General features: G+C 32.0%; 2 protein-coding genes across 2 annotated transcripts; both read left to right on the forward strand.

The window, feature by feature from the left end:
- The first annotated feature begins 716 nt into the window (after positions 1–716).
- On the forward strand, positions 717–10577 carry LOC145947732 (uncharacterized). Its single transcript, XM_083057511.1, has 3 exons — positions 717–2281; positions 6639–6931; positions 10522–10577. The coding sequence occupies exons 1-3, from the start codon at positions 717–719 to the stop codon at positions 10575–10577; spliced, it is 1914 nt and encodes a 637-aa protein (XP_082913637.1).
- A 2511-nt stretch (positions 10578–13088) lies between these two features.
- Positions 13089–13655, forward strand: LOC145947734 (uncharacterized). The gene is made up of 2 exons (XM_083057512.1): positions 13089–13311; positions 13402–13655. Exons 1-2 carry the CDS (start codon positions 13119–13121, stop codon positions 13653–13655), a joined length of 447 nt encoding a protein of 148 aa, XP_082913638.1. The 5' UTR covers positions 13089–13118.
- The last annotated feature ends 1652 nt before the right edge of the window (positions 13656–15307 follow it).

Consider the following 15307-nt stretch of genomic DNA (forward strand, 5'->3'; position numbering starts at 1 on the left):
ACCAAATTTAAAACTATACGAAACTATTGGCGCAGCACAAAAGGGGCAACTCCCTCGTAAAGGTAATAAAAGGAGCTCGCGCGATCGAGCACCAGCTTTTATCGCTGTTCACCGCTTAATAAAACCGCATATCGCACACTCGCTGAAACCGCTTATTTACCGCCGAAAACCGCTGTGAAATTGATGTCGACTTTGATTACTGGATTAATTATCTGTTTAACGACAGAATTGCTTGAAACTTATCAACTGTGAAACGTATTTAATTTGTTGAATATTAAACTGTGTTATTAAAACGAAAAACGGAGTGTCCTATCCATCAACTGCCAAGTCGATTCCACTCTCCTTTACGTGCTCTCGAACATATTTCTGGTCCTTCGAGCCGGATTCTTTACATCGTCGCGCCGGCATCCGCAAGTTCGTGAGCGTTGTCTCTGGTGACGGGAGTGAAGTGATCTGCAAAGAAATACGTGTGAGGATCGAATATGGATTCAACTACGTTGCATGACTCTCAACGCGAGATTCAAGTCCGCATCTCGCGTTCGGTGGAGTATCTGAAGAAGCTGGGCTCCGCCAACATCACGGCCAGTGCCGTCGCTACCCGCATCAGAATCCTGGACTAATTGTGGCTGAAATTTGAGGCCCAGCATGACTTGATCCGTGCTGCCCTGAAAGATAAATTCAAGGAGAGCGAGTACGTCAACTCCGACCTCTTTGGAATGACTGAGAATACCTACGTGCTGCAACGAAGTATGTTAGATGGGTACGCCGACCACTTTAGAGTCACTGTGGCGCCTCCAAGCAACAACGATGGTGCTCCGAAAACCTCGTTACCGCGCATCAAGCTCCCGCAGTTTTCGGGCGCATACGCTGACTGGCCGTCGTTTCGGGACCTCTTTCAATCCGTCGTCGGTGAGAATACTTCAGCGTCCAACATCGAGCGCTTCCATTATCTCCGGTCTAGTTTGCAAGGGCAAGCTGAAAAATTAATTCGATCATTACCGGTCACGGGTGAGAACTATGACCGCGCGTGGGCGATCTTGTGCAAACATTTTGACAACAAGAAGGAACTTATCCGCTCCAATTTCGCCGCGTTCACCGCTGTGCCAAGGATGAAGGGAGAAAGCGCGGAAGAATTGAGCCGCATTCACAACGCCGTCACTACCGCCGTGAATGCACAGGAAAGCATAGGTCGCCCAATCAACACGCACGGAATGGACCTTTTTAATCACCTGGTCATCGAACTATTTGACGCACGCACTCGCTTGGAATGGGAGTCTGCCACATCGGACTCCGTCGAACCACCGCGTCACGAAGCACTTCTCGACTTTGTAAGCCGACGCACGTTAACACTTAACGCCGCGAAGCCAAAAGGCGTCACGAAGATCTACGGAGATTCAACACGAACCGCTAAATCACACGTCGCGAAGCACGGATCCGAAGCACCGCAGTGCACACTTTGTCGCGAGAGACACCCACTAATGACATGCCGCGATTTCAAGACCAAATCTGCTGCCGATCGAAAGACATTCGTCGAGACAAGCAGACTGTGCTTTAATTGCCTTGGGAATCACTTTCTCACGAGGTGCCAGTCGAAGAAGAACTGCTTCACGTGTAAGGCACGTCACCACACCATGCTGCACGACGCATACACTTCACAATCCCAACTTGAAGCCACGACACTTGCCACAGTGCATAGGAACGACGACAGGAAGGCAGTTCTCCTTGCAACCGCTCGTGTAAACATCGCTGATCGCCATGGGGCACTTCATGCCGTACGAGCTCTGATTGATCAAAGCTCCGAGGTATCGATCGTTTCCGAGACATTGGCGCAACGACTTCGCCTACCCCGTTCCCATTCGGACTTGTCCATCTTCGGGATTGGAGGAGCACGTCCTGGAACGACCCGCGGCAAGATCACACTGAACATTGCCACGAAGGTGACCGATGCCGAGCTCACGGTCGTGGCCTTCGTGTTGCCGCGTCTCTCTCTGCAACACGGCACCGCAGCGAAGTGCCAACGCAATTGGCCGCACATCCAGGGACTTCAATTGGCTGATCCGCAATATTTGGAGAACGACCCAGCAGAGCTGCTCCTGGGAGCAGAAGTTTGCTCTATAATATTTGAAGAAGGTCTGCGCAAGGGCGGACCGCAGATGCCCATTGCCCAGAAAACAATCCTAGGATGGATTCTCTCTGGAGGCTCCGACGCAGCATTTTCAGAAGATCACCGCCGCTCGTTTCAGTGCACCGCCGACCATGAATTGGTCGACCTTGTTACACGGTTCTGGGAGCAGGATCAGGAGCCTACCGCAAACACATATAAACATATATATTATACAAACATATATATAAACATATAAATATATATATATATTATATAACATATATATTATAAAATACATACCTTAGCCTTATTCTTGTCTTTCTCTTATATCTCTTCTATTTCTATCTTTTATCTTCTTTATGTTATTCTAAATGATTAACCGCAAACTGTCAAACTGTCAAACGATCTTAGTTGTGATTCAAGCCGCGAAGCAAACTTCGAGACAAACAATCAGCATCGCGGAAAAGAGGCTTCAAAACTTCGATACAAATTGAATTCACACAGTTAACATGCCTTTTTTAGAAAGGGATGTTAATGCTATTTAATGTCTCGATAGAATCGTCGAAAATGTTTAAACATTTGAGTACCGAATGATGTATTAAACTCTTTTGATGTCTAATTCAACATGTAAATTCATCATTTGTTTTAATCTAGAATCGAGAATATCAAAGAAAATGTGAGATCTTCATGTCTTTTTAGATCCTTATTATTTATAATATATTAACTTCATAAAATTTATATTCCTGCAGGCATAATCTTTATGTGTGTGTGTTATACTTTTAAAAATTGCTAAGTTACTTTATTCAAATTAATCTAAATTGAAAAAGAGTCAGAATTAATTTCAAGAATTAATAAGCAAATTTTCTGGATTTTGTTAAAAGATTTGTCATTAAAAGATTGTATTGTATTGTCTAATTTAAGATGTGTCACACACACACACACACACACACACACACACACACACAAATTAACGAATCTATTTGTCAGTAAAAAAACATTTTTTTCTTTATTGCTATTATCGCTTAATTAATCTTTCAGAGTGGCAAAGTTTTTGTTGAATAATTGTTTCTACATTTTTTTTTAAAGTCTGGCATGCAAATTTTGCAAACTCCTTTTCCACAATTATTTATTTTTATTGTTTAATGCAAAAATGTATCAGAATTGATTACCTTGTATGGATCTATAATGTTTCGCCTATAGTAATCTATAAACGTATACTTATATAAATCTAAATAAAGGATGCTTTCTAGATGCTCCTGAATGATGGCATCTGTGGCTATAAAGTAAGCCAATAGAAGTCCTTCATATAAGCAATGCGGACTAAAGGCAAAATTTTTTTTTTGATTGATTTGCATAACGTTATGCAGACAATCGATCGCGAACTCTAAACGCGCCTTCTTCAATGTTATATCTGGCGAATAGAAAAGATGAATAAAAAAAAAATCAATCAAAATTGAAAAGAAAGAAATGTTACAAATGAAATCACAATAAATTATAATAAAAATTAATAAATTAATCCTAACGATTAATCATATATGTAATTATAATAAATATGTTAAATGCAAAGTAAAATGCATTGAAATTCGAATATTATTTTGTATGTTGAGAATATTTTTTCTTATTACAATTTAATTTTATCTTCGAAATACGATGAAATAAACAATATATACATAGGCTGTTCATAATGAAATCGAACTTAAAAAAATCACCTAAATGCAATAGTGTAAAACCATCTTGTAATACTGTGTTATCGAATTCTTTATCAACTTTCCCATGAGTATGAGTATGTTATTGTTTTTAAATTATGTTTTATGATGGTTTTAATAAGGATGTGTTCAGTTTATGTGGCGATTTTTTAGACAAAAATGACGAAGACTTTAAAAAAACGTATATGTGTTAAATTTTGTTGAAACGTGAAAACCAAAACACTTAAAGTTTGACTTTTTATAGTCAGTCCTTGTATATAATTTAATAACAATCAAAAGTGAAAATGACAAGTAATTTTGCAAATGTATTCGTATTTATATTTATTAACATAACTAAATTTCAAACTAATATCTTTAATATCTAACAAACTCGAATAACTTATATTTCCGGCAAATAGAATAAATGCGAAATTCGATGGATAATTATTAACATAATATTTTTTATGTAACCTAATATTTAATACTTGAAAATGAAGAAATTAAATTCTACAATAATTCTATCCAGACCACTTAAGTCATATCTTAAAATTGAATCTATTTTGTGAATATCTGAAACGCGAAACAATTCATTAAAATATAATTAATGCCGATTTCGAGCAGATTTCGAGAAAAAAATACTAGTTTACAAATCTAACGAATTGCAAGATTCCTCGAGTCATGGCCACTAAATTACATCGAACTATAAGTTTATTTTACAAAATAATATATAAAATTATAACGCAAACAAAATTTGCCTATATTCTCGATTATTGTTTATTCGAAAAATCGACTGAAGAATTACATAGTTTTGTACAATAATATATTTTCGCCAATCATTAATCCTTCCATTATTTTAGAATCTTCCATTTCTGTGAAAATAACAAAAGCTGGAATAAATGCTGCGCATTGTAATTAATTGCTATCGGATGTAATTTTTGCAAAAGTAGTTAAGCCTAGGTTGAAATAATTATGTGCTCTCGATATATACTTGCCTGAGATTCTCCTAAACAATGTTCTAATCTGAAGCTGTTCTTTGGCTTTATATTTCATGTTTGATGAAGGAAAAACATTTCTATAGGGACATAACATGCGCAAATAAATACACACGAATATAATATACACACACATGCTCACACACAGATACACATTTGAAACATTAAATATATCATTTGATTTTAATGTTAAAAATTCAAGATTTTATTTATAATTATGTAAATAAATGTCATTACATATATCGTAATATAAAATTATGAAAATGTAAAGAAATTGATATGCACCTTTATATATATAGATATATATAGCATACGTCAAATAAAAATAATGTTAAATATTTATTATGGATTTTATTAATATTTGACACATGAAGAGGACCATAAAAATAAGACTTAAATATATGTCATATTATCGGATAAATAAATTTTAATATTAATAATAGCAATAGAAAAATTAAAATAGAATTAAGCACATCGCATGAATAGAAAAATTCATTTTTTTCTATTACATTATCATCGCTTAATTTATATTTTTATAAAAATCATCTAAACAGATTATATTTCCGAAAAAACTTTGAAAGATACGAGCTTCTTTTTTCATTAAATTTATAAATATAATATCAACCAAACATAAATTTAAATAACTCAAAATTTTAATTAATTTCATTGGTCTGCAATATTTTAAAACATGTTGCTCATAGAATATATCGCGCACGAAATAAAACTATGCTAATTAACATCGACAAAAAAGTGAATCGAGAAAGAGGAATTTTATATAGCTCCCATAATTACAAAATTCTCTAATAACTAAGAAATCTCTAATAATTTTTCTAGTTATGAAACTAAGAAAATAAAATAATTAAAATAATCCTAAATCATTTATTTTAATTATAAATATATTTAAATGTGACACATATCGTAAATATGGAATAATCAAATAATTAAGCTAGAGTTAAATTTTTCATAAAAATGCATTAATTCTTGCCCAAAGAAGAAATTAAAAAACACTTCTCAGGTCTACATCTCTTTTTTTATTGTGGATTTATAAATCTGGACATTTCCGCCAGTTTAAAAAAAAGTTTATACAGTGAAAATCAATCTGCTTTACGCAAGCTTTAACATGCAATAAAAAATTTAAAAAAAATTTTTTTTTTTATAAACAAATTAATGTCACCTTGAATTTTTTAAATGGAACCATCATTTTTTTTATATAAATTGATTCCTCACAATATTCTGGATAAAAAATTATAAGGGTAGGATGGTCAAAAAGTGAATAGTTTACGAGATATTTTATATTTTAATCTTATAAAGGTGGTTCTCGTAACGATCGCCACGATTTTTGGGGTACTTACAATAATCTGACAAAAAATGTCATTAATCAGAAATTTACCAATTTGTAACCGTCAACAAATTTAACAATAATTTAATGATTGCATACAATTTTACTTTATGTAACATTTTAATTCAAAATTAACGATTTTAAAGCTTCTACAGCGTAATTCTTTGCTATCGAGGAAGTTCACTAAAAACGTAAATAGTAAACAGACTTGACTTTGACCTTATGTTACCATGTAGCTTAGCTATTAATCTGATCAGGAAATTTTTAGTATCAGTTTATCTAGTATCAATTTAGTGTGTCTAAAACTTGATATAATGAATCGCTATTGTAATACGGAAAAAGTAGATATGTTACTAGTATTCGGCGAGTGTAGAAGAAATGCACGCAATGAAGTGGCTTTGTACAGAGAACGATATCCGGATAGAGCTCATCCTTCTGCAAAAAAGTTTTTTTAATATTGAGCGTTCTTTACGTTTACATGGCACATTTCCATGTGGAAAACGTGTCAATCGTACTAGGCTAGTTATTAATGATAACAACGCCGCGTTAGTACTGGCCAGTTTTGAAGTTAATCCGCATACTTCTACTCGAGCAGTCGCTGCAGAAATGGATATATCACAAGCAAGTGTAATCAGAATTGCAAAGAAGAATAAGTATCACCCATTCAAAATGACATTAGTACAACACTTACACTTAACTGATGGTCCTCGACGCCTACAATTTATCGCATGGCTAATCGCTACTTACGAAGAAGACCATGAAGTTTTGAATAAAATAATGTGGACAGATGAATCAAAATTTACGAATAATGGTATTGTAAACCGTCATAATCAACATTTCTGGACAACGGAGAATCCGCATTGGACTCGTGTGCATAATTTTCAAAACAAAATAAGTATTAATGTTTGGTTTGGCATTTTGAACGGTTATTTAATTGGACCGTATCTTTATGAGGAAAACTTAACGTCAGATGGATATCTTCATTTTTTGCAATATTATCTGCCCCAACTTATGGAAGACGTTCCTTATGATACATGAAGAAGCATGTATTTTCAACAAGACGGATGTCCAGCACATAATGTAGTAATAATTCGAAATTATCTGAATACTATGTACGGAGATCGGTTGATTAGTACACATGGTCCATGTCGCTGGCCGGCTCGTTCACCGGATTTATCTCCACTAGATATGTACTTATGGGGGGATACTTAAAGTCAGTCGTATACAATGAAATAGCGATTAATAGTATCGATGATCTTCGAGAGCGCATAATAAGAGCGTGCAGAAGCGTTAAACGTTCCAGTTTAATTGATGCTACGCATAATAATTTATTGAAAAGAGCGGAACTTTGTTATATATATACTTTATATATATATATATATATATATATATATATTTAATATTTTTTTAAAAAACTTAAATCTTTTAATAAAATTTTTTCAAATAAACTTTCTGTACATGAAAACAAACTTAAATCAAAATTCAGCAACGTAATATAAAATGAATGCATATAAGTTTTGGCAAAATATAATGGACTGAAAAAACAAATTAAAATAATTAAAAAATGTAATATATAAATAAATATGTAATATCTAAAAATAAATTAATATTTAATATTAAAAAAAAAAATATTTTTTAAGATATTAAATAACATTAATATTAACTTATATATATTATATTTTTCAATTATTTTAATTTGTTTTTTCAGTCCATTATATTTTGTCAAAACTTATATGCATTCATTTTTGTAATTGGAAGTATTGCTTGTTTTGCAGAATTTGATAAATTATATCGAAGGCAGACACCAGTTATCATTATTAATACGTCAGAAATTGTGAGGCCGGCAGCTTCAAACATAATTGTATTATTTCTCTCATTAGACAAATTTTCATAAAAATAATCTTCTAAAAACATTGTCAGACATATTGCTATCATAATCTTGAAAATGATCAGATCTTTTTAAATGTCTACCTTTTGAAGTATCAATTGTATCAGAGATGTAGAGGTATGAACAAATGTATACATTTCAAATTCTGCAAAATAAGCAATACTTTAATTGATTAAAATATTAGCCAGACCAAAATTAAATGAAATGTTACTAATTGTACAGTATATTAAAATACAATGTAATCCACCAGATGAAAGAAAGTCTTTCAATAGTGACATTTATAATGGTGAACTATATAAAAATTTGCATAATAGATCGTGCGACAGAATCTACTAATGCGCAAAGTAATACAAATTTAAATTTAATTAATTGATTTTGATTATTAATTGAGGGCGAGCGTGGTCTATAGAGTGCGAGCATGATCTATAGAGCCAAGGGTCCCGGGTTCGATTCCCGGTAAGACCAAAAATTATATTCGCTCGTTCTCCTCTCGGAAGGCAATGGCAAACCACCGAGAGTATACCTTGCCTAGTACACTTCTCTAAAAATGGTAAACAAAGATCATGGCCGTTCGGAATCGGCGTTTAAACTGTAGGTCCCATATACAATGTGTATAATCCACATGCGCAACACATGTATATGAAAGAGAAGTCGCCTAAGTCCGGAATAGACGGGCATGGCACGTGAAGAAGAAGAAGATTAATTGTTATGCCAGATTTCAAAAATTTTTCAGCCGATTTTACAAGTGTTGACAAATATAAATTCATAAATGCAATTTGGGTTCTGATTCTGAAATTCATAATGCAGCATAATATTTTTGAATCACAATTCAATAGGAAATTCACTTATAATTAATTGTAGTGGTCAGACAAACGTCTTTGAACTATGAAATAATGCTGCAGCACAGTATATACAGTAGCGCAACTCTCTCGATTTTGTGTTGGCCAAAATGGAGTGCGCATGCGCGAAGTAAGCGAGTTGCCCAGTAGTGCCATCTGAACTTCTCTTTCACTCACTCTTACTTGTTTCGGTCTCTCTCAGTCTCATTTAAATGCCTTAACACATTTAAATGCCCTCTTTAATTGCGACAATAATTCTCATGCCAATTTGGATAATAACCCAAATAGCACCGTACATCTTATGGACGTCCGTTTTACGTCCATTTTACTACCATACGTCCGTGGACATAATAAGGTCGTCCAATGTACATCCATACAAGGATATATATTGGCTGTATAAACGGACGTCCATTGGATATCCATTGGGCGTCCCTTTTATATAATTATATATAATTTATGAATATATACTGTACATCCAATGGACGTTTGTACATGGACTTATTTTGGACTTATCATTATTCATTTTTTTTGTCATCAAAAAAGGGTTTTATGTAAAGCATAGCATTACTTGTTACTTTTCCGTCACGTAAGGTATAGCTTCATATTTTCCGTCGTTATGTTTATAAAATTCTAATCGTGTATAGCAATTAAAATTTTTTTATGGCGCCATACATGCGTAATACCACACACTTGGGCCATGGTATTACGCATATATCACGCGATAAAAAAAAAGACTGCTATGTACGAGTCACGCGGATTGGTCAAGCGCGATCATGTGATCTGATTTGGCGGGTTCGTGCAGCGATAAGCAGCGCGCACGAGCCTACTCGTGTACCGGCGACTCTCCTTGGAAGTCTCAAGACACGTGTGTTCTCTCGTTCGAGTGATCTCAATATTTATATAAAACAGCCCATTTCTGGGCTACTCAGTCTCAACTGCAAAATACGGATACGGAGAATTGACAATGTAAGTATATATATAGTTTTATATGTATTTAATATATATAAATTTAGCAGATATTATTTTCATAACCTAAAAAGTCATTTCATTTATATAACGATACATTTTTTTTATTATTAGGCGAGAATAGAACATATATAAGCGTTATATATTAATTTATTTACTTATCACAATTATTAATCTTTTTAAAAATAAAATATATCAACATATTTTGTTATGAAAATGTGGTCGATATTGAGAATCTGTTCGAAAATAGCTAGAATATAAACTGTATATGTTCATAAAAGATATAGATATATTATTGCTACAGCTTTAAAATTAATTTATAGTTTTAGATGATATTTTTAATAAATTAACTTTTTAATAAACTAACAAAGTTAACAATATCCCATGCATAATACACATTTTAAGATTTTTACATATTGTATGTACTATAATTCTCTGTTAAGCTGCGGTCAAATAAGCTACGCTACAAATTCTTTAAAACATTCTATCTTTATTTTCCTGGAATAGAGAAGAAAAATAGAATGATGTTTTGAAGCATTTGTATCGTAGTGTACCATATAGCTTTAATCGTAGCCTTAATTATATGTGTTTGACTTAGCGCATTAACTCTAAATCTCCATAGAATATTTAAACTCATTCTTATTTTATATCTTCTTTAGAATAAATGCTCTTAAATCTATAAATTAAAACATTTTTTATTTTATATAGCTCTGGAAGAGGTGAAGGTTACTGGTACAGATTATTCTACTTCAAGAGTACACTGATACGTTGCCTCTAGGACTCTTGGAAAATAAGTGAATATGCCTAAGGTTTCTACCAAATATTACAGGCGAGCAAAAGCTAGTACAGATTCTTCGATAAATTCAGTTGAATCTGATCAAGCTTTTGCTCAATATTTTCATAATAATTTGATAAATAATGATATTAATGAACAATTAAATTGCATTAATTTAGATAATAATTTCAATAATATTGAATTTGATAATAATATATTAGAAAGTTTAAAAAATTCAGATGATGATACGTCTAATAATGATTTTATTAATGAAAGCACTTTAAATAACGAATTATTCAATAACGAATCTATTAATAATGATCATGAAAATTCCAATAATACAGCCAATAAATGTTCATTAGAATCACAACTTGCTACTTGGGCTTGGAAAAATAAAATTACTCATGTCGCACTTAACGAATTATTAACTATTTTAAAATCTAAACATGATGAATTACCTTCGGATGCTCGCGTATTAATGAAAACTCCTAGAAAAAATACATTAAAAATTGTTGAACCAGGATTTACATTATTATCATTTTGGTTTGAATAATTGCATTCAAAAATTATGTTTATTTGTGTCTTTACAAAATTTACGTGAAATAGAAGTTTACATAAATATTGATGGTTTACCACTTTTTAAAAGTTCGAATCAGCAGTTGTGGCCAATACTATGTAGTTTAGTTGAAAATCGTAATAAAGTAGGTATTGTAGGTATATATCACGGGGGAAAAAAGCCAGACGATGCAAATTTATTTTTGAAAGATTTTATTGCCGAAATGATCGAGCTATCAACGCACGGTATTATAATAAATAAAGAGAACAAAAGATTTAATTATCCCTTAAAAATTAAAGGTTTTATTTGCGATACTCCTGCTAAGGCGTTTATTAAATTTACGAAGGGTCACACCGGTTATTATTCATGTACAAAATGTGTTATAGAAGGGGATTATATTAACGGTAGAGTTTGTTTCTCGAATTTAAATAAATTCCGCGATAGAACCGATTCCGATTTTAGATCTAAATCTCAAGAAGACCACCACATAAATTCAAAAACTTCAGATCTTCAATTAATCAAAAATTTAGATATGATTCGTGATTTTCCTGTAGAGCCGATGCACTTAATTGATTTGGGCGTTACAAAAACTTTAGTGAGTATGTGATGCACAGGTAAACCATCAATAAAATTGTCTTATGCACAAATTTCACAAATTTCTCATTTATTAACAAATCAAATTAAAAATATTCCGTTAGAATTTAATCGTAAACCAAGATCATTAGAAGAAAGTAGAAGATGGAAAGCTACAGAATTTAGACAATTTTTATTATACACAGGTCCTGTTGTTTTAAAATCTATACTTAATCGTGATAATTATCTTAATTTTGTCTTTAAATGTAGCTGTCACTATTTTATCATCTCAGCCTCATCATGTTAGATATTTAGATTACGCTAATTCTCTTTTTAATTATTTCATAAAAACTTATATAATTTTGTATGGCAAAGATAATTGTTCAATTAATATTCATAATTTATTACATGTATGCGATGATGTCAAAAAATTTAAAATGTTACAAGAATACAGTGCCTATCCCTTTGAAAATTTTATGCAAAAGATAAAAGGATACATTAGAAAAAAAGATAAACCATTGCAACAAATAATTAATCGTATATATGAAGAAAATTTTATGGAATTAAGTGAAGAAAATAATCTGAATTCGAAATTTAAATTATTAAATAAACATGATAACGGTCCTTTAGATCAATTTTTGTATACTAGTCAGTGGGAAAAAATGGTGTTTCCTAATTTTACTCTAAAAATAAAAAACCCAGATAATTGTTGCAGTTTAAATAATGGTGACATTGTTTTAATTAAAAATTTTGCTAGTAACGATAAAAATACAGTGATTATTGGAAATAAATATAAATCAAAAAAAGATTTTTATGCTGAACCATGTAAGTCTTCTGATTTGGGTATATATTTAGTAGAAAACATTGTTAACGATCTTCAAAGTTGGAATATAAATGACATATCGCATAAATGTATAAGATTAAATTTTAAAGATAAATTTGTTATTTCTCCCTTGCTTCATTCCATCTAATCAAATTTTATAATTTTAAGAATTTTACTTTTATATATTAAAAAATTTTAATGTAGAATTATTTAACTTCACAATTTATGTCACTTTACAATTTATTTTTATATTTTACAATTAAAATTATTTCAGATTATATTTATTAAGATTATATTTTACAATTACAATTTAAAAAAAATAGAAATAAATCATTTTTTTATTTTAAATTTATGCACTTCTTAGCATTTAAAAAAATGATGAATAATGTTCCAAAGAATATTATTATAATATTCAAAAATAATTGTTTTGAGAATATATCTGACAGTTTAATAAATTTTACAAAAAGAAAAAAAATTAGTCCCTCTGTTTGTTAACGGCTTGATTTTGAATATTTATAATATTTGAAATTATTAATTTGAAGTTGCGTACACAAATTGTTAATAATTTGCAGGAAAAAATGGCGAAGACATGGACAATTGTCATCTTTACAGATGAAAATACTGTGGAAGTAGTTCCAACGATACAAAATAACAAGTGTTATTGGCCGTCGCTTACATCTGACAAAATGAAATCTACAATAAAAAATCATGACGCACCTAATGATTCTTGGCCTTCATATCCCATCCGGCTTGTACGAAATGGAACTTTCGGTAAATATATTACTTATTGTGTTTTAATTGTATCAATTGACAAAAATCTATTTATTGCATTGTCGTAACGTTATACTTATTTTGTTCTAGCCAATTATTCCATAGCAGAAGAAAAATGCCGTAAGGCGGAATATTCGTCCGACATAAATTCAGATAGATCACTCGAAAATAAAAAAAGGGTGACAAAAAAAACATACGGCTCCTCATATGAGGAGGACAGTCTATCATCATCGGATGACAATAATAATTTATTGTCGACAAAATTGCCGACTCCTCCACATTTAACAAATAGTTCGTATACATTTATTTATTTGTTACATTATAGAAATTTTGTTGAAAATTAGCCATCTTATAAATCAAAAGACATGGTAGTATTTGGCGCTATGCTTTTTTACTTTTTAAAATAAAAGTATGAAATTAAGCTTGCATTATAAATAATAAATAATAATTTAGTTAAATATAGTTAGTTATTCTTTCTAAAAAAGGTAAATTTTTACGAATAAAATGAAACAGTAGCGAACATTTTATTAATTTAAAAAACACATTTAATCGTTTGGTCTTTCATGATTTTTTTCTTCCAGACACCAGTACTTCTATAAAAACTAAACCCCAAAAAAAGAGTGAAGCTACTAATAGCTTAGATGAATTACGAAATGAGAAACAAATGAACTTATCACAATCGATTGGTAAATTGTTTTTCATAATATAAAATTATTAATTACAACTATTAATTACTTTTTACAAAATGTAAAAGCTTAAATTTATTTTTTGTAAATTTTGTAGATAACGAATCCTTGAATGATAATGATCAACTATTCACAGAACCATTGACAGAATGTAAATGTTGTCCCCTACATATAAAACACAATTGTGGTATGTATGTGTTGAGGAAACAACCTGAGTTACCGACGGGACGTCAGTATAGAGAGCGCTCGAGGAGATCACGTGATCCCCGATCGGGGACGTCCCTGGCTCTCTGCACGTTGTCTCGCCTTTTTGGTTATGTGACATGTGCGACACGTTTCTCACGGTGCAAGTACTGCGTATAATCTAGCGATTTCGAGAAATCATCTAAGCTTCGTCCGATTGGGGACAAGTGTGTGCAGCCTCTCGACTCAGAGATCAGGCAATCGTGAAAAATCTAGCCGCAAGGTGAGGGAGAGTGTTAAAACTCTCCTAGAACGAATTCAGCCTCCCCTTTCCAGCCGTAAGGTGACGAGTCTCAATTCGACTCTACTTCTCTCAGTCTCTGCCGACGACCCCTCACGTCAGGGCGAGGTGTTGGAAGTGTTGGAATCAACCTACATTTCTGTGCAATATTCTAAAGGTAATTAGTCCCAGTTCGACTACAATACTGACGTCACATTTGGCCGTTGACCCCCACCCACGGGGAGAGGTGTGCGTGACAAAAGATCTATCACATTTGGCCGTTGACCCCCACCCACGGGGAGAGGTGTGCGTGACAAAAGATTTATCATGCTCAAACAACTTAACGGTGATATTGCTCTAATACTCTCTCTTTACAGTACAAATAACTTATTTTATTTTCTGTTTATAGCTTTATCTATTTGACGTAAAGAAAATGTGCCATAACAATGAAATTATATTTTTGATAATTATAGAAAGCATGCATTATATTTCAATGCAAATTAGTAGATAGATGTATGTACATCATCGTCCGTTCCTATAAAGTTTATTAGATATTTCTAATTAATATTATCTGACTACGCAGAAAGAAACTTTGAGTTATTATGCTGCGTTAAACTAAATTCTTATTCTTTATGTGCTAAGAAGTTTGCGTGGCAATTTTAAAGAGATTTATACCTTAATTTATTACCTTTTTTTATAAAAGATTTAAGTTGAAAAGGCACATATAACGCATATTATTATCACGTAAATATTTGTTAAGTCGAGTTAATGTGATTCTTAAGACATTTAATTTTATGTAAACAAGTGTATGTTCTATGTCACATGTTATCTATGTTATACTCATATA

Source organism: Prenolepis imparis, unplaced genomic scaffold (assembly GCF_030444845.1).
Source record: "Prenolepis imparis isolate NDT839.2.m4 unplaced genomic scaffold, iyPreImpa1.0 SCAF_132, whole genome shotgun sequence".
NCBI lineage: Eukaryota > Metazoa > Arthropoda > Insecta > Hymenoptera > Formicidae > Prenolepis > Prenolepis imparis.

Excerpts from the sequence above, each read along its gene's own strand:
- LOC145947732 (XM_083057511.1), top strand. The coding sequence starts at position 717 with ATGACTGAGAATACCTACGTGCTGCAACGAAGTATGTTAGATGGGTAC. Across the intron at positions 2,282-6,638 it reads TTGGTCGACCTTGTTACACG|GCTAGTTATTAATGATAACA; the intron begins GTTCTGGGAGCA and ends CAATCGTACTAG. Across the intron at positions 6,932-10,521 it reads ATCAAAATTTACGAATAATG|CTCTGGAAGAGGTGAAGGTT; the intron begins GTATTGTAAACC and ends TATTTTATATAG.
- LOC145947734 (XM_083057512.1), top strand. The coding sequence starts at position 13,119 with ATGGCGAAGACATGGACAATTGTCATCTTTACAGATGAAAATACTGTG. Across the intron at positions 13,312-13,401 it reads TGTACGAAATGGAACTTTCG|CCAATTATTCCATAGCAGAA; the intron begins GTAAATATATTA and ends ATTTTGTTCTAG.